This window comes from Chinchilla lanigera, unplaced genomic scaffold (genome assembly GCF_000276665.1).
Source record: "Chinchilla lanigera isolate Chin_1 unplaced genomic scaffold, ChiLan1.0 scaffold00049, whole genome shotgun sequence".
NCBI classification, from domain to species: Eukaryota; Metazoa; Chordata; class Mammalia; order Rodentia; family Chinchillidae; genus Chinchilla; species Chinchilla lanigera.
Genome location: NW_004955450.1, coordinates 15,421,483 through 15,447,582, shown reverse-complemented (window position 1 = coordinate 15,447,582; position 26,100 = coordinate 15,421,483). Strand labels below are relative to the sequence as shown.

Here is a 26,100-nt window from a genome sequence, read left to right as displayed (position 1 = left end):
CCCTCAAGGCTGCCTCCCTCCAGGAGGGCGGGCTTTGCTTCCCTGACCCGTCATTCCACCAACTCCACTGCCTCAGCCCTGCTTTCCCCAACTCCCCGGCTCCCATGCACCATTTTCCAGCCGCGCCGTGCCAGGCTTGGTTCCTGTACTCCGGGGTCTGTGCGTGTAAAGTGCAATCTCGGGTACCTGTGGCACACCGCCCCTACTTGGAAGAGTCTCCCATGAGCTCCTCCCACCCCACTCCAGCCCTATGCCTGGTCCACCTCGGCCCCCGCGGCTGGCGTGGCTTCTCTGGGAAGCCTCCCTTCCTCGCCACCCAGGGACCCGGTCACCTTCACTCACCCTCCCATCCGCAACCCAGCACAGTGACCGACCACACAGCCACACACACTTGTTGAATGAATGAAACAGAAAAGTATCCTTATTGCATAACACACCAGGCACTGTTCTACTTTTCATACGACTTATTTAACCCTCATCACCTCACCAGTCAGGAGACTGACGCCCAGAGCTGAAGTAACTCGCCCAGCGCCGACAGGCCGGAATCTGCGCTTAAACCCGGCACTTCCTGCCTCTTGCGACAAGTAAGTGGCTACGAGGCAAAGCAAGAATTCTGAAGTCCACAGTAACTGCCGCACTGCACGTTCACGACGGGCCTCGTATCGAGTTCCTTCACCTGCACAGTGACCCGGGGATGCTTCTGTGACTGTTTTCCCAGAGAGAGAAGGTGCCGCGCAGCACAGAAAGTACAGAGCACAGGGCCCCCAGCTCTGCACAGCCGCCACGGAACAGAGCTCCGGGCCGCAGAGCTGGTAGCCGGGGACATCTGTTCCCACAGGGGGGTGCCTGGTGCACGGTACTACTGCTCAACCAGCTGGGCAAATTACCCGCAGGCTGCCTCGGCCCGTGGCTATCACACCGCGGAGGGATCCCGAATCTGCTCCACGGGAGAAAGAGGCTCCTCAGCTTCCGGATGCACCCCCAGCCCAGGAGGTGCGAGGGGGTGACGCTGCCCCTGACGACAGTTCTTCTCCTAACTCTGTCTGGCCAGGGGCATGAGACTAACTGTGACCACATCCCTAGGGATGGAGCACATGTCCAACTGTGGAATACTACAATCAAATGCTTAACGCCCCTTTTATGATAAATACTCATTTCACTTTGATCTGTTCATCTTTTAATTAAACTACGAGTCACACCAGTGTCAGTCTCTGGCATTTCAGCTGGTTGGTCAAATACGTCATACATTTATTTAATGGCCCTGTAAGGGAAGGCCCCACCGCTCCTGTTTTCCCATGCAGAGGTTTTAGACACCTGAATGCAACCCAGCGTATGATCCGCCTGGCTCCTTCAGCAGTGGGTGAGAATCTCAAGGCCTGGGAGCAAGCTCTACCTCTCACACGCCCTGGGCAAGTCCAGTGGCACAGAAGCTTCCTCTGCACAATTAAGGGAACTTATTACATGTACCCAACTGTGATTTACACTTTGTACCTCCGCTGCCGTGGCAGGACTGTCATTAACAACAGATTTGTTAACCAAAATTTTTTTGTTTTGGTGTTTTGCAACAGGGTCTCCCTATGTAGCTCAGGCTGGCCTTGAACACACTATGTAGCCCAGGCCAGGCTGGAACTTGGGGCAATCTTCCTGCCTCAGCCTTCCAGGTGCTGGGAGTACAGGTGTGTACATACCATCACACCTGATTTATTAGCCAAAATCTTACCAGACTATATGCCTTAAATCTTGATTTGGAAAGTGTAGTGTCAGAAGGATGGAAGCTGCTCGGTACATTTCTTTAATTGAGTTAAGAAGCCAGAGTGAAGCAGGCAGGCCGACCAGCTAGAAATACCAGCCCCACAGCCTCCGGCGCACGGTACTGACTGCACCAGAAGTAAAACCCAGGAAGGTAACTGACCAATTTCTTGTCACATGAAGTATCACTCTGCACCATGGAAGAAAGAAATCCTAATTTCAATGCTATTCTGAGAGAAAGAAAAATATGCAGGCTATAGCAGAGAGCAGCGTGATTAAAAAGTCTCTTAGGACTCACTACCTCTCACAGCATCCCTTCTCCGTCAACTGCAAAACATGCATTATTTATAAGTCATCACAGACAGCGGAGGCAGGAGACCCAAGACAATTCCTCTCATCTTATGTTTTTTGCAGATATTATTTTTCCAAACATTGAACTACTTGGGGGCATATCTGAACACCGAACTTTTCCAAAGCTCCTGAAGGCCGGCAGATTTCCTCGCCTGTGTTTCTGTGAAAGCCGTTGTGGGATCCCCGGGAGCGTGCAGGGGGGAACCGGAAGCAGAGATGACAGAGGTGTGGGCCGCGCCTGGTGGGAAAGGGTCCAGGCAGATCAGCGGTATCTCGGGACGTAGGAAGCCTTTCTTTTGGGGCTCTTGGGCTCTGAGGGTGTGGAATCCAGGAAGAAAGCCGAACTCGGGGGCAGGGGCACCCTCGGGGCACCCGGTCGCTGACCAAGGCTCCGTCAAACAGAATCGGGAAATGCTGTCCGGCTGAGGCACCGCCAGACCCTTAGCTTGTCTGATCTGCCCGCTCTGGCCTGCACAGTGCACTGCTCCTCTCTTATCCAGCCACAAATGCATCCGTCTAGGAGTCTTTAGGGTACAAAGGAGGTGTGTGTAGCAGATCAGACAGACTCTGCTCTTGTTTTCTTTTTTAAAACTGGGTCTCATTATGGAGCCCCAGACTGGCCTCGACCTAGCGAGCCTCCAGCCTAAACCACCTGAGTACCTGGGGCTTCAGGGACGCAGCACAGAGCCCAGCCCGGGGACTGGGACCCCAGAGAGGCTGGCTGCTGGGGGCTCGGGTGGGGTCCTGCAGGCTCGGCTCAGGAGCAGAGGCCACTCAGACTGCAGGTGGCTGTCGCCAACAGCCCCCCGCTGGGAGTGATTCTGCGTCTGACGATAAACCCAGGGCAGTGTCCTGCTCCCACCAGCTGCGGAGGACTCGAGCCCGCCCTGCCGTCTCTGTCTCCTCTTCCAGCCCACACCGTGGACGGAGCGTGGATGGAATAAGCCAGGCTGGGCTCTGCATTTAGAAGGGGTGGGGACAGGGAGCAGGAATAAACTTGATGATTCAACTGAAAGCCCTACGTGGGCAGGAAGGCCACACCCAGGGGGCAGGTCCAGGCTGCAGAAAGCCAGGGGTGCAGGGACATCAGCCTCGTCTGACTTGCGCATCCTTTGCTTACAGAACCCCAGGGGGCTTTTGCTGTCACCCCCAAACCCATTCAGTAAGCGAGCTCAGGAGAACAGCAGGGCGCCACCTCACTCCTGGGAGGCCGCCAACAGGTGCTCTCCACCTTCCTGTGACCCGCTCACACCCTTGCTGCGGATTCCACCACAAGCCAAACAACTGGAATGGAACGGAGGGGGAGGAGAGGGGAGGGGGGAGGGAAGGGAAACTTTTGGGAGGGAGAGAGGGTACCCTTCCTCGGAGGGGGGGGTTCTAACTGAGGGGAGGTCTTAGTGTTCCCACAATTACAACCACACCTGAGCCAACTTTCCAGGACATTTAGCAAAAAGGACAGCAGGGGCTCCAGCTGCAGCCTCCCTCGCTTCTCTCCACCCTGGTTTCTTCTGGAAAATGAAGGTCTGATAACAGGAGCTACCACCCCGGGCTTCTGAGGGCAGGGAGGAGCGGAGGCACGCGAGTTCGGGTTCACCTCACACTGGGCCACAGTGAGTGCCACACGGAGCTTCGCCCGGCTGTGGTACCACAGGCGCTGGGGAAACTGGTCACCAGCAGAAACAGCTCTCTGGGGGCTGGGGATTTAGCTCAGCGGCACAGCGACTGCCTGGCAAGCGCAAGGTCGTGAGTTCGATTCCCAGTACCGGAAAAAAAAAAACAAAAAAAGAAACAGCTCTCTGACTGGATATGCAATGCTTCCGGAAACTGACCATACAGGAGAGACGAGACTCGAAACAGGCAGAACCTTTAGCCTGGTGTGCTCAAGTGAAGCACAGCATCAACCTAAGCCACCTGAACAGAGGATCCGCTGAGGGCTGCGATCTGACCCAGCGGGGGACCAATGCCTCATAGGGGGAAAGGGTGTATTTACACAAACAATAACGGAAGAGGGGTAAGGAAGCCGCAGAATATTAACATTGAGAATCTTACAATTCTGAATGCACCTAGAGACCTTGCCTGATCAGCTGGTCCAAAGTTCTCGATCTCAGAGGAAAAATCTGAACCTGGAGAGGTGACACCATGTGTCAGTGGCACCAGCTCCAGATGGAGGAAACAGAACCAGAACTCGGGTCTCCCAAGTCATAGCCTGTCCTGGGTGGCTCTCTGCTGAGTCCTCCCAGAAGGCAGTGGGAACAGAGGTTTCATCACCACACCGGTTCTGGAAAGAATATGGCAGTACTTGGGGGCAGGTATACCGTCATTAGTTGCATCTAGGCATCTAAATATTTTTAGTTTCTCAAATAATAAACATTAGCATTTGGGACTTTTGACCCTCTGGCAATCTGACTGCAGGGACCATCTTCACAGTTAGTATCAAAAGAGCTCATTTCCTCCTTGTTTTTAATATAAAGAGAAATATACGTTAGATTTTAACACGCTCTTCTGGGTGGGTTATCTTGCACCTGAAGGTGCATGGACCCCTCTTTGGGGCCCACTTCCCTAGAACCTCTTGGTCCCATCACGAAACAGGCCTCTGTTTATGGGGATGGCCTTCAACACAGAACAGATGGAGGAAGGCGGAGGAAGGCCGGCAGGTGCTAGAGGGCTATCATCTAACTCAAGAACTCTGGCTACTGTAACTTTCTCCTGCTGCGATCGGGAAAACTGAAAATGCAACACAAGCTGACCACAACCGATGCAATTACGGGGCACAGGTGGGTCACACCCCTCCAAATTTCCATGCAAGCAAATTTTTGGCGATTGCTACTTATTTCTCATTGTTTTCTGTACCATCTAGTAAGACCAAAAAGGTAACTCAGATCATTCAGAGGTCTGCAACGTCAGGTTTAGGAACTTTTAGATGTTGGTTTATTTGGCCTCCTAAGAATTCTAGAAAATGGGCTGTAGGTGCTGTGATCCTCATTTAACACAGGGCAGACAGAGGAGATGAACAGGGAGGCTGGTTTGATGGCTTTAGAATCCCACAGCAGTTTTCCATGGGGGCTACGGGTGGAAATCCGAAGAAACGATCCCCCACTCCAGGAAAATATCTGGAGAGGTCGTCTCTGATAGCGAAGTTGCACAGCTGGCACCTGAAGCTGTCCGTGGGTCCCTCGATGGCAAGTTAGATGAAGGTCACCTTCACAATGTCACGGCTTGTGTCTAGATGTCCCCACAAAGCCTCATGGGGTCACAGGTGGGGCTTTTGGGAGGCGGCTGGATCTAGAGTTTGTGCTACCTGGGTTAAATGCGACGCTGAGCTCGATTCTGGGTACGAGCGCTACCCCTCCTGACGGGGGGAAGCCTAGGTGAGACCCAAGGGACGGAAAGAGCGGTGCTTGCGGCTTCTCACTTGCTGCTTCTTGCTGCTGCTGCTGCTGGTGGTCCTCTGCGACGCCCCTCTGCCCTGCACCCTGCCTCGGGCCAGCCAACTAGACTGAAACCTCTCCTGCTTTCCCTGGGGGTGTCGGGTGTTTTGTCTCAGCAACAAGGAAAGTTACTAAGACCACTGGGTACCAGAACTTGCCACACTCTAAACAGCAGGGCAATTCCGGCACGCTCAGCAAGCGACCACAGCGACAGTGGACACGGCAAGAAGGCTCAGAAAAGCTGAGACCTGTGAAACTGGGCCTCAGCCTTGTGTGGTTCAAAGCATTTCTTGAAGCCAGTTTCCAAGACACGCTCCCTAAGCCTTTGTTAAAATCAGGCTTCTTTTTTTTTTTAAATTTTTAAAATTAGGCTTCTCATTTAGAATTTTTGGGGGAACAAATTTTGATTTTTTCCTTTGTGGCTAAGGTGCCTCTCAGCATGGTAAGGGAACTCAAATATGTTTTTAAAAAATAATCTCACAGCTGGAAGTGGTGGCATATGCCTGTAATCCCTACACTCAGGAGGCTGAAGCAGGAGGACTGCTATGAGCTCAAGGCCAGCCTGAACTACATAGCCAGCCCCTATCTCAAAAAAACCAAGAGAAAAACCTCGCAGAAATTCTCAGACAAAATAGTCACGGTAGACATTAGTTGCCAAAATATCCCAGCAAGGAATCCACTGAAGGAATTTTTCCCACAGCTTCCAGAGTCAAACAGCACATGGCTCCCAGTACTAGAAAGTCAAGGGCTGGTCGTCCGCTAGCTGGTCCATCGCTGGTCTCCCTTGTATGGTCAGGAACAATAGCTAACACACAAATTATCCCACTGCAGTAAAACCCAAACCATTTTAGGCAAAGAATCCGATTAAGCTTTTTTTTTTTAGTAGAAATCGAACTCAGAGCCTTGAGCTTGCCAGACAGGCGCTGTGCCACTGAGCTATATTCCTGACCCTATGCAAGGAATTAAGTGAAACCCGCTCTCCAGGTTAGGGAGACCACGGTGTGCTTACCTCGGGGCAGTGCCCACAGCGAGGAGAAATGTCAACCTCACACAGAGGGCTGTACTTAAAAACTACCAGTAAGAACACAAATTTATTTGCAGGAACACAGGCATGTTTTCTGGTCGCACGTGCTGGAGGGATGTGTTCTTTACCCTCTGCTCCGAAGTGCACAAATACCCCTTTCTTCCTGGGGCCACAGACTCAGCATACGGGGAAAAGTGGCACTGCTCATCTTACTATTCTCCCAAGTCTGTGACCCTTTCTTTTCTGGGAGCCGGGCCAAAAACACAGCATTACTTACTAGTCAAACAACCAACACCCAAGGATGCCTGGGAGTGGCCACACGCTAACTGAGTTTTGTTGGACTCCAATGGAAAAGACTTCAACATTTGTTTGGTGGTGACCGGCTGTGTCTAAGACATGGAAGTAACTGCTAACTTTTCACCTAGGGGAAAGAAAAATCCCACCTCACTTTATTTGTTAAAACTTCAGTGCAGCAAGCAAGATAACGAAAGGTTAGAAAGAGAAATAGCCAGAGATGCTGCGAAAGATAAAAGGCAAATGATTTACATTACACACGACGCAAACATTAAACAAACGAAGGAAATAAAACAACTAGAAGTCAAAATATCCAGAGAAAATTGTTTGATCACAGAGCAGTCAGTATGAATAAATAACATACCACAAATGCTCTAAAGAAAAAGAAAATAAAATTTTCCTTCCAGTCTTCATTCTAAGGAAACCACAACATTTTGGCCCGGTGTAACTACAGTCCACATGCTAAGTAGCTAAATTCAGCTTTAAAAAACCTTCCTAACCTCCTCTAGATTATGGAAGTGAACTAATCAGTTTCTATCGGTGGTTTGTTCTGAAGGGTATGAATAAAGGCAAGAGGTAATTTTACTTTTTTCGTCACTTTTCCCTTTTAAAGTAATTTAGGGTTGTTTTCGAGGAGCCCAAGACAAGTTTTTGAAGAGTGATTCGAGTATTTTTGAACGCAGCCAGTTGACTCTTCCAAATCAAATCTGTACCACTTCGGGGAGGGCAGAGTGCTGGGGATCGGACCCAGGCACACTAAGTTACCACAGCGCTGCACTCCTAGCCCCGCACCACTTCTCCGGGGTATTTCTGTAGCATCTCTGGCTGAGCGTGTACCCCACTAGAGAACTGTTATTACTGTTTCCTTGTCCCTGAGAAGCGCTCTGCCGAGCCAGCAGGTGAGCCTCCGAATTAAAGGCGCACCACCAGAGAAATGAAACGAATGTGAGGCACGGGGACGGAGGACGTGAGAGCACAGATGGCCAGGGAGGCCGAAACAACGTGCAGCTCCCTTCTATTTTGTTCTGCCCCCATTGTGCTCGGAACAGACTGAATCACTGCCCGGCCCGGCTGGGCTCTGAAAGGCCCCATTGTGAGGCCTCTGCTTTCAGACAGAGTTAAGGTTGCTGTAGTAACCTTCCCTATGAATTTCCTGACCAGCGTGATCACCAATGAATTGTGACATTACTCCGGCTGCAAACCAGACTGTAAAATGAGCGTGGCCCTGTCGGTTCATGGGGTCTTTTCTTATCTGAACTTAAGCCACTATCTGCTCCCCAAATCATTCACACAGCCAAAGGACGGGCTGACGACTGGGGCCCGCGGCTTAGGCGTAGCGGAGAACCCGTATAGAGTGTCAGGGGGTCTGGCCCGGGGGCTGGGGGTGGGGACGAAGTGGGACTCTGCAGACAAAGTGGAGGCCCGAGCCCACTGGGCTTGCTGGTTTGGGAAGGCCGCTTTCCTGCAGCTGCGCAGCTAGTCTGCGGCCCTGCGAGGCAGCGAAGTGCACCTTGCATTCCTTGAAGGAAGGGCAGGAGGCCACGCCCCTTGTTCAGCAGCTGGAAGGAGCAGGCAGGCTAAGCTCACTGCACCTAGCCAGGTTCTGCAGCTCGCCGAGCTATTTATCCCCACAAACTCCCGGGAGGGCCCGTGTCACTCTCCACCCACCTGGAGCACAGGAAGCCCTGCGCACAGCTGAGTTACCTAACTCGCCCCAGGGAGCACATGTTCGGCTCCTGCCTCTGCTTCCTTCTGCACCCGGCACTGGATACACGGATCTGAGTGTTCTGGAGTTCAGGGGCAAGGAGGGCCTCGGGGAGAGGCTGGGGGTTCTCCGTCCCTTCCACAGTGGCTGCGCTGGGCAGGTGGGCGGGGAAGTAGCTCGCCCAAGCGCTCAGCGCACATCCGTTCCTGCAGGCATTCACTGTCTGCTCCTCGGGGTCGGGCTCTGTGCCAGGTCCCAGGTGAACGCCACACTGGTGCGAGCTGCAGACCGCACCGCTTTCACTGAGCTCAGTCTCACAGGTGAGGGAGAAAACAGAGAAACACGTGTTATTCCCGACACCGATAAATGCCATGAAAAAGAAGGTGATGCAGCAGACTCAGGAGGCCGGAGGCTTCCCAGCAGGAGCCACTTCCTGGCAGAGTCATGCGTGACGGGGACAAAGAAGCTGGACAGACAGGAGGGGGCGGGCGGGGCGCACAGGGCCAAAGCTGAGCCCGGTTAGTGGCGGAGACAGAGCTGACGTGTTCGTTCACTGAGCCGCCTTCTCCAGCAACCTCGCAAACAGAGCCAGAGACCGGAAAGTCAGCTGCCCATCAGGGTCCTGAGCAAGATCCTCAGCAGCATGATCCCGATCACTTAGCCAGCCATGTCGACTAAAAAGAGTAAAACCTCCCCGTGCCCCAGAATCTCACTGAGGTCTGATTAAAATCTGCACAGCAGAAAATGTCTGAGACCTACTCGAGGAGTTGTCTCCGAGTTCTGCGCCTGCCACACAAGAGAGAGATGATAAGCCTGAAAACCAGCAGGCGATACGGGGAGCCGGGAGGCAGAGTAAGTCCAAAGCGGACGGCTGGATCCCTATCACACCAGACAACAAACCCCAAACAGGCCCTGGACAGCTACGCACTGACGTACTAAAATTAAACGCCCGTGAAACTGAAGTGCATAAAGCTGATGAAATTCCGACAAATCCAAGGTATTAAGCCCCTGACATATACTTGGTGTGTTTTGGGCTGCATCACAGTGAATTCTGGAAAAGGGAAATGAAACTCAAGCAGTTTCCCATCTGATTTACCAGAAAAGCCCGACCTATGCTTCCTCTATTTCCAGGACTGACGCTCAGGTCCCAGTAGACAGACCCTCTGACTGGCGTTCATTTTGATTGTGTTGCTAAGTATGTAAGCATCTTCTGTCACCCCTGCTTGTGGAAAACGACTGGACACACCACACCGAGATGGCTGGCATAGATTCTGGGTAATGACCTCGGCCCTTTGAAGCGTCTTGCGTTTTCTTGGGGCAGCTGCCCCGGATACAGGCATCCCTCGCCTCCCGAGCTCCACAGAGGAACGGAACAGTCTGTATAAAGCTTCTTCCCAGCCTTCTGCAATTCCTTATCCCAAACATGGGAACCGGAGATATCTGGACAAAGCGATACTCCTTGCCCAAACATCCAGCTCGAACGCCCGCGAGCTAACCTTGGACGCCCATAGCTCTGACTGGTGAGAGGTTCCTGCACCTGGTCCAGGCACACCTACACCGCAGAGCGTCTTGGAAATGCCAATCCGTTTCCAGTGTCGGCCACAGGACTCAGGGAAGCAAAGGGTTCCTTGGTTCCCTGTGCCCTGTCCTGGGCCTCTGCAGCATGGCTCTGGCTGTCCCAGAAACACAGGGCTTCTCCTCACCCCAGCCAGCGCAGCCCAAACCCCTTCGTGGCTCCTGAGGGTCCCGTGCTCCTGCCACCAGCCTGTCCCCAGGAAGGAGCACGCCGTCTCTGCTTCTCGGCCCTAGATGCTCCTGCCACCTGGACAGAAGGACCTGCACGTTCAAAGCCAGTCTGTCCTTGAAGATCCAGCGCGAACACTACCTCTCCGATGCCTCCTAGTTCCAAGAAATGGGTGCTCTTGCTTACTACGCTCTTCCTGCACCATGCCGATCACATCCCCTCTTCCCGCCCTTTCTCCACTGTACGTCACCGAGGGTGAGGTCGGGCTCACCCCTGCACCCCCGTCCTGATACAGAGCCATGCGCGTAGGAAGCTCTGTCCGGGTCCACCCAGTGAAATAACGACCGAAAAAACCAAACCACGAAGGGTCAGCATCCAGGAGGCTTCGGGGAGGTCAGATTTGCATTTTCGGCCTGAAATAAGGAGAGCCGAGGAACACAGACATTCCTAAGAGGAGAAGAGGGCACAGCTAGAGACAGAACACTGTGGCTCGGATTTACACCAGCTTCCCTACCTGAGAGTCCCCAGAAGAGACCCCGTGGGCTACGAAAGGAAACACTGTTTCTGTGGGAATCATTGTAACGCGGGTTAAATAGGAAAAGTGCAGCCTGGGAAGGAAGGGCCAGGAAGGTCCAGCTAAGGACTTGGCACCAAAGACCGGAAACAGGCGGCCAAGATGGACTCTCCATCAGAGGGTGCAGCCCAGGTCACAGAAAAACCTTCCAAAGGGGCGGCCCGAACGTGGTGGTCAGATCCCCACGGGGAAAGAAGTCAGACGCCACTTTCGTGTGTGCTGCTTTCGGAGCCTCCAATCATTCCGCGGGAGCCCTGCGCCTCGGCCAAGAAGGCAGACAGCAGGCGGCTAGTGCCTTCTCACAGCTAGGAAAGGCTAGAAAAACCCTCGCACTTGAGAGGCAGAGGTGCGGCAGGACCAGGAGCGAGTTCCTGCTCAGTCGGGACCCTCCTCCAGCTTGACAACGGCCCTGTCACCGCTGCCGGCTACGACGAGGCGGGGCTCGAGTCTCGCTGTGTGCTCCAACTCGCCCACTCAGAAATCAAGAAGGCGCAGGAGGAGAAAGCCAGAGCGAGCAGGGGAGCCGGGCTGCTCTGAACCTAGAGACAGGGAAAACACAAACAGCCCTCTGCGAACACAATTTCTGAGCTCACTTCAAGGTAGCAATTCCAGCCGAAAAGCCTCTCAGCGCGGTAAGGCACCGCCCTCCAGAAAGGGCAAAACGATCAAGGCACAGAAAAGCGAGCGGCGTCACGCTGTGTCTGAGGGGCCCATGCCAGCTTCTAAGCAGGAGGAGGAATTACAGTCATTCAGCCCACAGCAATTTCCCATTTTAACTGATGCTTCCTGTTTTCTGTTTGTTGGGCACTGGGAGGGCGCTGAGAACCAACCCAGGATCCCCGGGCTGCCTGTCAATGGCCTGCATTCCTTTCCATTCGCTCATCACACTGGGGCAGCGCTCCATCCCCAGACAGATCTGCTTTCCTACTGCCCTCAATCTGCACCGCCGTCCCTGTGGCCGGGCGGTCCTCGCCCCGACAGAGCGGGGCGGAACGGGGCTCCTGTGACCCGGACAGCAGGCTGAGGCAGGACAGCTCACGGCTGGGGCTCCCTTTCCTTAGGAGGGGTGAGGAGCAGAAGCATGGGGATCTCTTTCCAGTCCTTTTGGTTTCACTGCTGCCCCAGCCCAGGGTGAAGTGGTCAGCTGGGTTTTGCTCTAGTGCATAGCCACAGAGGTATGAGGGGCTTTAACCTTCTGCACTGAAATAATTTCAGAATGATGGAAAAACTACAAAAATATCCAGGTGTGGCGCACGCACTCGAGGCCCTAACCGCAGGAGGCAGCGTGGTGGGAGAGGAGGGCGTGCCGACGGGGCTGGGCAGCCGGGCACGCTGACCAACGGAGGCGACTCATGAACCACGGGCACGGCGCCTGCGCCTGACGCTGGGTCACACTGAGTCCCGCAGCCGGCACCAACCTTACACGAGACCTCACTGAACCTGGCACCTGAGAGCAATCTCCCAGCACAAGCTCGAGTGGAACCACCTGGGTCAACTAGCGGAGAAGTCAGAGGATGGCAGGGGGACCTGGGGGCCACTGGCCTCTTGCTCTTGCAGGAGTCCCTTCTGCGTGCAGGACGCAGCTTCTCTTTTCCCTTCCAAGCTTCTCTTGTGCTTTTTCTTGTTTCTGCCCTAAAGTACACGGTGATCTTTCACATCCGCTAGTTGTCCTGACCCGTTCATGGATCGGGACAAAGAACTTGGAAAACACTGCTGGTCCTGACCCCACCTGCTAACAGCAGGATGACCACAAGTTCAAGGCCTGCATGAGCAATGTAGTGAGGCTCCGGCTCAAGACAAAAAGATTTGTTTTTAAAAGGCTAGGGATGTAGCTTAGTGGTAGAGCACGGCCGGGTTTGATGATTCCCCAGTACCTCAAAAAAAGCTACAAAAATACGCCAAGTTTTCATTTTGTGTTTTCCCAGGGGAACTCAAGGCTTTCGTACTGAACTATACACTCAGCCTTTTTCTAAAGTACGTTTTATTGAACTAAAATTTGCATGCTATACAACTTACAAATTTAAAGTGTATGAGTCAGTAGATTTCAGAATACTGACAGATTTGTACAACCATGACCACAATCAAATTTAGATCATTTTTGTTATCCCAAAGCAAAACACCCTCCCCAGTAGCTCTCATGTCCTAATCCCTCCCACCTAGATCTGGCCAACCGCTGCCTATTGTCCATCTCCATAGATTTTCCTATTCTGGATATTTTGTTTGTTTACAAAGTAGACCATGCTCATAGCAATAATAAAGAGCTTAACATACCCAAAGAAATGAAAACCTTGCCCTTTTAAAATTTTTATTTTTAGACAGAATCTCACACTGGGCTCACACTTGTGATCCTCCTGCTTCAGCCTCCCAGAATGCTCAGATTACAGATATGTGACACTATGTGCTGGCTAAGAATTTTTCAGTTTTGTATTAGTACATGTTTGCAGAACATGATGATTACATTCCAGGTGGGGAGTTGGTACGTGTGCTCTTCACTAGTTGTAGAATTCTGTCCCACTTGCCCTTTAGTTCCTTAACACTTGAGTGTGTATTTCCTACGGAAATGTTCTCATTACCACTATAGGGTAAACAGGTTATTTATTGATGAAATACCTGTGAAGCAAGTCAATACTCCAATCTCAATTTTCTAATGACCTCCTTCAGTATCATTCTTTTCCTGGTGTAGGATCATGTACAGATTTCATTCAGTTGTCAGGCTTTTTCAGTCTCTTAACTTGTAAAGTTCCTTGGCTTTCCTTTGTCTTTTATGATGTGGACGTTTTAAAGAATTCAGGCCAGTTATTTTACAGAATTTCCCTCAGTGTGGATTTGTCTGATATTTCCTCATAATCAGATTCAGCTTTTGCAGCTCTGGCTAGCATTCTAGGCATGTAATTTTGTGTCCTTCTCGGGGTACTGCATCTGGAGAGGTACATGAAGCTTGCTGGCGATATTCATTTTTATCACTTGGTTAAGTCTTGGCCAATTCCTCCACTGCATAATTTCTATTTTTCCTATTGCAGCTGCCAAGTGATTTGTGGGGAGATGCTTTGAGACTATGTAAATATTCTGCTCCTCAAACTTTGACAACTGACTTTGATAAAATTTAAATTTAAAATCCAGTTATTTGGCGTTCTAGGAGAATTCATTACCCTGTGAGATGAGTTTTTCCGACCGACAAGGGCTACAGAGCTTCTCTGTGGGCTCCTGAGTGATGTGGCCGCGCTTTCCTCACAGGCTGCTGGGGCCGGGAGAGGGTAGGGACCCCGAGAGCTGCGCCCTGACCTGTGACACTGTTCTCCACCCTCCACAGCGTGTGAAGTGAGACATTCTGGAAGCTGAACTGAAAACCAGGGTGAGTCAAGTGTCTCCCAGACAGGCCGGGAGGCAAGGGCTGCTGGGAAGCCGGCCCCGCAGCGTGCCAAGCTGCCATGCGTGGGCCGCTACCTCCGGTCTGGTCCCCCCGCAGGCTTGTACCTGCCCATGCTGTCCTGCTCTTGTCAGCTGCAGGGCGGCTGAATGGTCGGTCACCCCTTAAAAGGCACAGGTGGCCAAAGTTCTGTGGGCACAGACCGCTTACAGCGGGTGGGGACAAGACTGCGGCACACAAAGCTGCCGTAGTGCGGAGGACGAAGGCCAGTGAGTGGGTTCAAAGATGACGCCAGCACCTGTTCTGGCGGCCACAGCAGGAAGCCCTTGCTCGTCACTGTCATTGCCACAGGGAACCTGCTACCACGGGGACAGCCATAAAGAATTCCCGTATGGGAATGTCCTCAGAGGACCTTGTTAGGTAAGAGCTGCGCCTGCCATAGCTCGGGCGGCTGAGGGGAATGCAGATGCCCGGCCTAGAGCGCAAATTATCACAGGTGTGAGATCGCAGAGCCGCCACCCTACGGTCAACAGTACAGACGCGTGCTCCCGGCCCAGGGCCCATGTGGCAAGGTGTGCGGGCAGCCTGTGATTCCAGCAGCTGCGGATGCACCACCGCTGGAAAAATGAAGGTTCTGTACCTTTCTTGAGTGAAAAGCTTTAAGTTTCACCTTTTCTCTCCCCAGCTCATCTAATGAGATACGAGTTATTGGTCGTATATCCCCAAATTCCTCGGATTCACAAACCAACAGGAACGGGCAGTGACAGTGATGTCACGGGTGGTATTCTCTGAACAACACCTGGGATCTTGGGGTCTTTTTCCCAAGTCACATCCTATGTTTTTTATTTAGTTATTCAGAGTCAATCATTTAATCCACTCCACAAAACCTGTGCATGGGACTATGCCAGGCCCTGGAGATAAAAAACACAAAAGTTCACAAATTAGAAAAATGGGTTTTGTTAAGATAAGATTCAGTTTCTTTATCGTATGAAAACACTGAATGAAGTGACTTCGAGGAAAGAAGACGGATCGAATGTGCACCGGATGGTGAGATCCTACCTGACTGCCAGGTGAGCCGAGACTAAGTTCACACAAGCCGTTGATCTTGGGGACCGGGAACCCTCACCTGAGGTCCGCACTTAGAGAACTCTGTAGGTAGTTTCATTTCAGCAACACCAGCCCAATCTCTGATAATGATCAGCTCAAATCACCATTTACTGCATTTTAATTGATTAAATTTTCTCTGACCATTGCTTTTAAATGTTGCTTTAAAGAAAAAAAAAATCTCAAATGTTCAGCTGCAAGACGCAGAAATTTGGTGTGAGCTATGCGATACCATCTCCCTCCCGCTGGGCAAAAGGTTTTAAATATCCTGACTGGAATCCCTGAATCTTTAATGCAACGCAAGATCTTTGTAAGATACACTTTGCTGCCACCGAGAAGCTGAAGGGCGCTCGAGCAGGTTTTGCTCGGCCCAGTCGGCTGCGTTGTCACTTACGGCCCGGCAGAGGCTAAGCGTTCCGTGCGCCCACTGGAGGGCTTCTTGCATTTCTTCTTCAAGAAAATCTAGGGCAGCTCTTCCCAACTGGTACAGCCTGCAAGACCAGTCCCCGCGCCACGGCCGTGGGTGAACGGCTTTCCTGTTCCCACGGCTCTGCCTGCCTGGGAACGCAGGCCGCAGTGTTTGCGAGCAGAGAGGCCACCCTGAGCTCAGAGCACGTTTCCCACCTGTGTTCTCCCCCCACCCCCGGACTTAGTCACAAGGGGGAGCGGCCCCGCCCCCGGAAGCTGTCACCCTCAGAAGCCTGGAAGAGGGCCACGGGATGTAAAAGGAAGGCTCGGCCAGCCAGAGGGGATGAGCTGGACACGGCCTGGAAGCCGGGCCGGCCTTCCAGCTGAGTCTCCCAGGTTCCCGTTTAAAAGCACTTCTCCCCTCCCTGGTTTCAAGGAACAGCGTGGAGGAATCCGGCTCATGCAGTAAAGGGTGCAGAGACCAGCTCGGGGGACATCCACACAGGCAAAGGACAGCCGCGAGGGGCCTGAGATTAGGTAGCCTCCTGCATGGGGAGCTGATCTCATGTTTCTTTTTTTAATTTTAGCAGTGCCAACCCATGAACTGTCAGGGTTACAGATGTTTCCTTAGTTAACAACTTACATTAACGCACCCACAGCCCGGGAAGGAACGTGCAAAACGAGCACCTAGAACGTACATAAACATCTAGGTGCTCTGAAACAGATGGCCTCCTCCACTCAGAATGCAGCGACGTATGTCATCAGTTACTATCTTCTTGGAAACGTCCTCACTCCCGGAAACCCTCCCAGGCGATCTTGTCAACCGCTCACGTGAGGTGAGGTCCGGCCCTGAGAGGAGGGAGGCCAGGCTGGGGCTGAGGCTATGAGGTATAAGATCTGGGCAGGAAATCAAGTCACCAACAACCACTTTCCTTCACACTTGGGGCAGCTTTGTCATGAGCTGAACTCCTGCTTCCCTGAGATCTGCACAGGAAGACACTGAGAGAACAGGCACCCGGAGAGTTTGCATCAATTCCTTGGTTTCAGCCTCGAAGCACTCACTATTAGTGAGGGCCTGGGAGGCAATTCTTGAGAAACCCTAATGGTGCCTCCTACAGGGGGAATTCTGCTAACGTCAAGATAATCAGGGTACTGACGGATGTCTCCCAATACACCTCCTTGTAACAATTTTTTTGTTGTTGTTTTTTTGAGACATTATGTAGTTCAGGCTGGCTTTGAATTCACTTTGTAGCCCAGGCTGGCCTCTAAAGCAGTCCTCCTGCCTCAGCCTCCCGAGTGCTGGGATTACCCTCCTAGTATCCTTTAAGTACCATACATACCTTCCCTGTCCTCAAACCTACTTTGAAAATGCCACACAAACCAAACATCCCAATAACGGTTGGCTGACCACTGCCTGGCAGGAGCAGGGTCTCTGCTGGACGTCAAGACCGTGGGCTGTGACCAAAGCTCCAGAAGAGTCCCAGGCACAACGAGGGTCTGAGGTGGGGCGGGAAGTCAGAAATCGTGCACCCTGGAGCTACCTGAAACCAGCACGCGGCGAGATCAGCAAGATCCGGGGACTCGTCTGAGCAACTGCAGTGCTTTTCTAAGTGTCCCAGGGAAAGAGCAGCCCGAACAACAATTTCCGTGTCATCACAAAAGCCACGTGCCGTCCTGATGTGAGAACACGCTACGGAAGAGGGACGGAGGGGCTGGGACCAGGGTGCCCGCGACAGACCCCACGGCACTCACCCAAGGCCACTGGGTCCCACTCCAGCATCCAGGAAAAGGGTGTCGCAGCCTCGGTCACAAAGCCATTCAGACAGCGTGGCACGCCTGTGACCCACAGCTGTGACTGCACTCAGCATGCGGGGATGTGACTGAGACACGGCCTCTGACAGCACCCTCGCGCCTGACAGCAGGGAAACCCCTCTCCTTCTCCCCGAAACCCCTCCAGCACAGCGCTTAGCACTCCTTCGGGCTGGACGGGCCTCACTGCGTTCACAATGGAAACACATGGTGTAAAGTGCATCGGGAACTCTGCAGAACCATGGGACCAGTGATGGCAACCTTTTAGAGCTTTCAGGGGTACAAACAGCCCGCTGCAGCATGTGTGCCATCCCTGCCACCGGAATTCTGTAACTACGTAAAGGGCATTATTGAAAGTAAGGAACTTACAATGTAAGAACAGTGGTAGAAGCTAAGGCCTGGCAGGGGCGTCTCCGGCCCTGCCCGAGACAGCATCACATCCTCCTCAGGCAGCTGTGGGCTCTGGTTAGACTCACTCCAAGCTACGCACATGTTAACGGGTTCCCACACTACAATACGTGACGCCCTGGCTGACAGCTGTGGGAGCCACGTAATTTGGTGAGGGACCTCCATGCCGCAAGGCAAGCCTTCGATATGGGTCTCAATCAAGTCTAACTCTAACTAGCAGAATCAGCTGTCAGGTGGGTAGCACCTGTCACCTGCAATGCAAAAGCGAGAGGCAACGGCACCTTCCTGGCGTCCCCTGGAGTAGGGTGCGGCCGCGTACGCTCCTCCGACCCCCAACACAGCTCAGGAGAGAAGGGGTGAACGGCAGAAGCACAGACACCAGGCACGAGTCTGTGCCCAATAGAACCACAGCAGGCTCCTGTTTTCACTTTCCGTGTGAGAAAGACAGAGGTTGGGGACTTGGCTAGCAGGTATGTTCGCACAAGCCTGTAATCCCAGCTACTGGGAGGCTGAGGCAGGAGGATCAAGAGCTAGAGCCCAGCCTGATACTCTGTCTTAAAAGAGCTGGGGATGGAGCTCAGTGGTCCCTGGGTTAAGTCTTCAGTATGAGGCGGCAGGGTAAAGGGCAGAGCTGGGCCCTTACTTTACTGCCTCTGGGCATCCCTTTCCAGCTCTTCCCGAAGCTGGTGACCCCGGGAACAGGTGGAGCTAAGGTCCGCACTAGTTCTACTTTCCCTTTATATCTCAGAAGCCCAGGGAAGGTTTTATGGGGGTTACTTGGAAAAGGGCTCTTTGATTGATTGATTGAGACAGGGTCTCACTTTGTAGCCCAGGCTAGCCTCAGATTTGTGGCAACCCTCCTGCCTCAGCCTCCCAAGTACATGCGTTACTATGCCTGGCTATCTCTTCTAATGATCAAAATGCCACAAAATGAGCCATCGTGTCACTTTTGTCTCTTTATTTTCTGCACTCAAATGAGGGGGTGTATGGCTTGTCTGCTGAGCAACCTTCCTTCAGGGACTCTTTTGAGACCGGGGTGGGCGGAGGGGCCCTGGAGTCGGGCTCTGCATGGGCGGTGGGGGTGGGGAAGCAACTGTTCAGTGACCTACACTGCGCTGACTTCACCCCAATCAGACTCTGGGAGAACAGAACCTGCTGTTACTCTCTCTGCCATAATCAGAGTTAAATGCCCGTGATGTGTAGCGTCCTGGAGTGCTTGAAAGGCACTTTCTTCTTCTTTTTTTTTTTCCTTTGGTACCGGGAATCGAACCCAGGGCCTCGTGCTTGACAGGCAGGTGCTGTGCCACTGAGCCACACCCCTGGCCCTTGCAAAGCATTTTCACACGTGTCTTTTCACTGAGGCTTCACAAACCCGCCAAGCTGGTGATCCGCCCTCCACACAGAGACCGGGCGCGCTAAGAAACTGGCCCGGGGAGCCACCAGGTCACCTCCAAATGAACCGGCTTCTGGAGCTTACAGAACAGCTCTGCTCCTCTCACTGCAGACAGCGTCTCCCTGCAAAGCTGAGCAAGTGGGCGCTTCTTCATAGCAAGGAGGAAGAGTGTGCCCCACGGTGGAAGCGACAGAGCCTACCAGGGAGAGCTGGTTAAAGCCTGCACACATTCTGGCTTTGGGTGGGTGATTTGGGGAAGGCTCCCAGAAAGTAGACTTTGCTCTCGACAGGGTAGTCAGCAAGTGAGCCAACCCTAGGACCAGGTACCTCAAAAAAGCTTATCAGTAAGCTAGGGGTGGTGGCACATGCCTGTGGATCCCAGCACTCAGGAGGCTGAGGCAGGAGGATCCCCTGGAATGTGAGGACAGCCTGGACTACAAAGTGAGTGGGTAGCCTACACAGCGAGATCCTGTCTCCAAAAAACAAAACCAAACCAGCAAGTGTATCAGTCAGGAGAGCAGAGGACACCAAGATGCAGCTGCGATGGCAGAGAAGCTGCCTGGCACGCTGCAGCACATACGGGAAACTTGTTTCTGCCTTTGCGTGGCCCCGTGAAGCAGCGGCCTTGCTCTGTCTCACTCTGCCACGGCTCCAGAACGACCTTGCCGGCAGCTGGTCTCCCGTGAGATTGTTTACGCCCAACGTGGCCTCACTGTGGGCACCGGGCCAGCTGTGGGGATGCTGCAGGGAGGGGTGTGAGACCACGTCCTGATGCCAGGGCTGGCTCTAAGCAGCCTCCAGAAAGAGCAGAGTTAGGGAGACCACGCGATCATGACTTCAAGGAAACCTTTACTTAGTGAAACTAAAAATAAAACCACTCGCCTCCTCCTCTAGCAGGAGCCGCAGGATTCTGCCCCGTGAGGACCTGGCTGGGGCACACAGGGGCAGGATTGTGCTCTGGGTTTCCCTGCCCAAGTGGCACCATCTCTGGCTTCTCGCTGGCTGCCTGGCTGCTCAGGATAAAGAGCTCGTGCTCGGGCCCGTGAGCAGCGAGGCGTGGGGATGAGGTAAGCAGGAAGGGCGTGTCACATCCTAAGGGGAGCGGGAGGTGTGGCCCTCCTGCCCACTCCTGTGCCTCAGGTTACAAGCTGGCAGCCAGAGCTCCTCTGTGGCCTAGAAAGATGTGGGATGCCCTAGGGTGGCAGAGCAGAGATTGGGCTGCAGCGTGCACCCAGGAACTCTGGGAGGGTGAGACGCTGCAAGCTGGAGTCGCGGCTGACAGACAGCGACAGCTGGGCAGCGGGGACGGGCCAGCGTGGGAAAGGACGGAGGGAAGACAGTTCTAGCTCTCCAATCTGAGCTAGGTTCCTCCTGATTATCGTTTTGACATTCGCTTCTCACTTCTGCTCTCAGGGTTTGCTTGCTGTAACCCAAGACCCTGTACTGAGCCCTACGGGAGAGTCTGTGACTGGTCACTGATGCCAATGAATTCGAAACTCGTCCTCCAGAGGAATTTGGTTAAAATTATTTGCTTATGGTTTATTCCCATGGAGACACAATGGCAGAACGAGCTCGAGGCCTCAGAGTCAGAAAACCCGAAGAAAGGAGGGAGATTGAAGAGGAGGTGGACAGGGAGCGATTCTGGGCCATGCCCTAGCTTGGAGCTGAGAGTTCTCCAGGCGTAACCGCTGCCTGGCCACACAAGAGCCCCATAAGAATGGCGCGGGTGACCTATTTACTGATGAGAAAATGAGGCTTTGAGAAGTTAAGCGTCTTGGCCAGGCACCAGGCCCCCTTTAGAAAACTAAAGCACAGCAACAGCAGAACAAAAAACACCAAGACTTGAACTCAGTTCTTCTGATCTGTAGACTTCAATTTTCTCCTGTTTTTATGCTGTGCAGATAAGGGGTGCTGTTATGGCTTTTATCTAGAGGTCCCCCCATACCTCATGTGCTCATAGGGGGGCTTTCGGGAAGGGGCTGAATCACGTGCATGTGGTGCTAGATTAGCCCACTGATTGGTTCGGCCCAGTTCTGTGTGGGGGAGGAGGAGGCGGACGTCATGAAGAGGGACGCCCCCAGCCGCGTGTGGACCACACCAACCAGTAGGTCTGCAGCCTGGACGGAGCAAAGAGGGCAAGGAAGGCTTGCCGCTTCCTGGCTCCTGCCTGCTGTCACGGACTGTTTCCCCTCTGCCATGCCCTTCCGCCTAGGTGCCTCGGACGCTGGCGCCATCAGGAGCAAGGGGAAACGCATGGCACCCCCACCAGCACCTCCCCCAGAGCCTTCCGACAGAACGTGGCGCTGCTGACGTCTTGGTTTCAGATCACAGTTCTCCAGTTCTCTGCCGTCTCCAGAACTACGGGAACCTGAGCGTGGGATTCCCTAGGTTGAAAAGCCTCCCCTCTCTACGGGACAAAGACCAAGCCCCTCATTAGCCATGCAAGGCCTTCTCAGGACCCACCTGACCCGCCCAGGATAAGTGCCATCCTCCTGCCCTCCACTTCTCCCCCACCCCTCCCTGCCAGCCACCGCACTACCCTGCCGTCCAGGAAGTGGCCCTCACCACCGCGGACGGTGAGCAGGGGATGGAGGCTGCTCACCGCAGACCGCCCGCTCGGGCGATGGGAGGGCGGGGCACGGCTCTGGGGCCGTCACACCTGCACCGAGCTGGGGCCGCGGGGAGTCTGCCAGGCGCTGCGTATCAGGCCCTACCAGCTGGTGGTAAATGAGCCTCCGTTTCCTTCCTGAATTCACTCTGCATCTTCATTCAGTGAATTATCAAGCCATCTACAATGCACTTAGCTCTGTGCCTGGCTTAGGGACAGAGGAGAGCACACCATCGTCCCTCGGTGTCCATGGAGGACCACCGCGGCCACCAAAATCCACAGATGCTCAGGTTCCTCCGTAAAAGCAGTGCCTGCACGTTACCTGGGTGCTTCCTTCTGCAGCCTTTCAGTCCCCTCTAGACAACCTGCGATACCTAATGCTGTGTGGATGCTGGCTAAGTAGTTGCTATCCTGTGTTACCTAGGGAAGGGTAAAAAAAAAAGTCTCCATGTTCAGTACAGATGCAACTGTTTTTCCTGAATGTTTCAATCTGTCCTTGGTTGAATCCACCTAGTGTGTGTGTGGTGGGGGGAAGTCAGGCTCATCCTCCACCGTCATAGTTCAGTCCAGCTGGGGAAGTGACCAGCGCACACCCGTCATGCTTCGAGTGTCACAAGGCGAGAGATGACATCTCCGGGCTTACTTTAAAAATGGCAGGAGCTCAGAGAGGGAGGTGAGCCCTGCTGACGGATCAGGAAAGGTCCCTGGAGCACCGGGGACTTCGCCTGGCCCTGGCAAATGCAGATGACTTAGCCAATGGGACGAAAGGGGCTTTCCAAGGACCACATAAACAAAGGCCCGGACGAGACGCACACCCCTTGCTACTGCTGGGGGCGTAGGGTGTAAGGCACCATTCCTATTTTGTTCACTGTTTTTCTGCGGCTGGCTTGAATTCTCTACCTTGCATGCTGTGTAAATGCTCTACCTCTAAACTCTCCCCGCAGCCCTCAGTGCACCAGTCTTGATTATTCTAGGTCACAGATTGAGTGAAGCAACATCTGGAACCTTGTTAAAAATGCAGAGTCCTGGGCGCCTCCCCAGAGCTGCTGGAAGAGATGCCCACCACCCCGGGTTTTAACAAGGCTTCTCGGGGGCTCGGATACAGGCGAAGTGTTTGAGGCACATGATACACAAGCTCAGTCCCTCTTCCTATCGAGGGTGCATTTCAGTGTTTTCCAGCTAGAATGGCTTCTTGTATCTCTTAACACGACCTGAAGGAGGGGGCACAGGAAGGCAGGGGCACAGGGCACACGTGCCACCTGACTGCCAGGAAGTCACTCGGCATACACCCGAGAGAGGCCTAGAAAAGGCTGGTATTCTAGAAGCAGCGGAGGTCTGAGTCAAGGTCCTCCGGGACAGGAAACTCTGGATACTGAGGGTGGAGACAGTGATTTAACTGTCGCTCCCCAGGACCCGGCAATAACAACAGTGTACTACGGCTGCGTCCCTCGGCCCCACCCCAGCGTCTTTCAGGGACCACTGTGTGGACACAGGTCATCTGTTCCCCGGCCCCGGTGACGAGGCCCGCACACTCCCGGCCCTCTCGGGCTGCTGTACTGGGGGCCCCTCCCTGCATCCCCCTCCTGCCAGATGAGGGCTGGCTCTGCTCTGATCTGTGTGGCTCCGCAGCCCCTCGCGGAGTAAACTAGGACTCTGCGTCTGGCTGGCGCATTTGGGAAGAGAAAAAGAAAAGGAATCGAAATGAACTGTAAGGAGAAAAGGAGGGGGAAGTTCCCTGGAAGTCTAAAAGCAGGAACCAAGCATGGTATTTTTGGCTTGGGACTTTCTGTACCACATGAAATTACGACAGTGACTTAATTGCTCCTGTGCCTTTGAAGCCCCAGAGAGAACATAATGGCCGGGTTACACGGGACGGACTGCAGCAGGCGCAGGCAGGGCCTCCGCCCGCCTCACCTACCCGGCAAAGGCATCTGCTGAGGATGGCTCTGCGGCTTCCGTCCTCAGTCTCCCGGGGTGGCCGGGGGAGTTTGGGCCCAGCGGGAGGTACAGAGGTGGTGAAGTTCCAGTTCTGCTTCTGCCTGGACCCTGTGTGCACTCGGCAGGAAATTTAACGGCAACGTGCACCTGCACTACTTTATACAACGGCAGAGAGAGCAGAAAACGAATACAAAGAATCTCCTTCGGAAGGAAACAATATCACAGTACAGGGTTCCTCCTGGACTCTGCTGCTGACACAGTATCTTTACCTCCCTCTCGCGCATCCTGGGGCGGATATCAAGGGACTGGTTGCCTGCCCTGGTCCTCTTTCTGCGGGAGGTGGCATTCACGATGGCCAACGCCATGCTGCCACCCGGCCACAGGAGAAGACCCCGACCCAAGCCAGACAATGGGTGCTCAAGCCCAGGAATTTACAGTGGAAAGATTCGGACTTCTGCGCTACCCGGTGGTTTTCACCGGAGGCAGCTTTGCTCTGGGGGACGTTTCCCAGGGCCGGGGTTCACCGCGGGCTGTCACACTCCGAAGGTCCTCTCGTCTCCCGTGACTGCAGATCGGGGACACAGCTACGCATCTTCCAATGCACGGCACAGACCCCACGACAGACTACCTGGCCTACAAGCTGCGTCGTGTCGAAGGTGGTGAACTCTAGAGGAGCTCGGCGTGAGCACATCCCGCTGAGCAGACAAGGAAGGGCTGGGGGCGGGGTGGCTGGGCTGACGGAAGTGGCGGGTCAGGAAGGGCAGCTGTCCCACACCTAGAGTTACTACCAGTGGAGAGTGAGGCCTCAGAGCCAGCAGGTCTGATTTTCTAGAAGCTGGGAACCTTGGTTTCTCTGTGGAATCTGATTTCTAAACACTGGCCCGATTTTTAAAGGAAGGTGTGCACTGCATAGCTTCGGGTGTGGAAGGAGGTTCCAGGGTCCCCTTCGTTCAAGCTCCTAGCAGCCCCCGGCTGCTTCCCTTTCAGGGTGGGGTGAGCAGCCCAAGACGCTTTTGTTAGTTCTCTGTCCTACCTGAGTGCTCTGCGAAACAACCCCAAACTGTTCCCAGCACACGACTCCTGCCTCTGCCTCTCGCTTGCCTCTGCAGCTACATCTTCTGACCTGACTGCTGTCCCCAGCCACATAAAGAACTGCCAGGCTCTTAGGAAAAAGGTGTAGCCCTCACCTGCCAAGAAAGTCACTGGGCAAATTACTCAATCTCTCTGAGCCTCAGCTTCCTCCTGTGTAAAGTGGGAAAGGGACGAGCAATACTGAACGCATCCATACTTGTGTGATCAGCTCAAAACCATCAGCACTATTTCCTTCTGGAACACTCTGCCTTCACAAATAATGCCTCAGTGCTGCTGCTGTTAATAAAAATAATACTGGCCGGGCATAGTGGTGCGTGCCTGTAATCCCAGCACTGGGGAGGCTGAGGCAGGAGGACCACTGTGAGTTTGAGGCCAGCTTGAACTACACAACTGAGTTCAAGGCTAGCCTGAACTATATAGCAAGACCCTGTCTCAAAAAACCAAAAGTAAATAAATAAATTAATTAAATACATAAAAATAATAAGGGAACCCTTAGAGTAAGAGTCATGCCAAGGGGAACACTGTGCAGAGAGCCAGGGAGTACCAGGGGGGCCTGGTTAACCGGGATTCCAAGCTGGGGCACGAGCCACAGCAGAGGAAAAAAGCTGTCAAACCAGCAAACTTGCAGAGGAAGGAAGGAAAGAAGGAAGGAAGGGAGGGAGGGAGAGAGGGAGGGAGGGAAAGAGAAGCAAACGAGTTCTCGGCCACAGCACAATGATGTCTCACCATCTTAAGAATCCAGGGTATCCAGGATGGTGGCCACTTCACCCTGTCACAGGGCAGCTGCGGCAGCCTTTACCGAAGCCAAGTCACTGCCCTGAGTCCTTGCCAAGGTTACCTGACCCTCATAAAAGTCCTTGAGAGCAGAGTGGGGGCCATTTGTCCTCCGCTGCCAGCCAGCACCCATTACAAAGAGAATAGGGTCTGCATGCCAGACTGGAGGCCAAAATGCTAATTACCCTATCTGGCCTGCCAAAAACTGTGCGGGCAGCACTCTCTCTTCCCAGCAGGGCTGAGGAGAGGGGAAGGGAGGGGAAGGCAGGGGAGGGGAGGAGAGAGGAGAAAGGGGAGCAAAGGAAGTCCGTTCCCAGCAGTCTCTTTCAG

The 26,100-nt window shown here is 53.6% G+C and overlaps 1 protein-coding gene across 2 annotated transcripts in view; it reads right to left on the bottom strand.

Moving 5' to 3' along the window:
- Myo1e (myosin IE) overlaps positions 1 to 25,740 on the bottom strand; it is a 129,838-nt gene extending 104,098 nt beyond the window's left edge. For both annotated transcript variants that reach the window (XM_013518867.1, XM_013518868.1), the window contains exon 1: positions 25,723 to 25,740. In XM_013518867.1, coding sequence (XP_013374321.1) covers positions 25,723 to 25,725 — 3 coding nt within the window. In that variant the 5' untranslated portion in view covers positions 25,726 to 25,740. The remainder of the gene's footprint in view (positions 1 to 25,722) is intronic.
- Between the last annotated feature and the right edge of the window lie 360 nt (positions 25,741 to 26,100).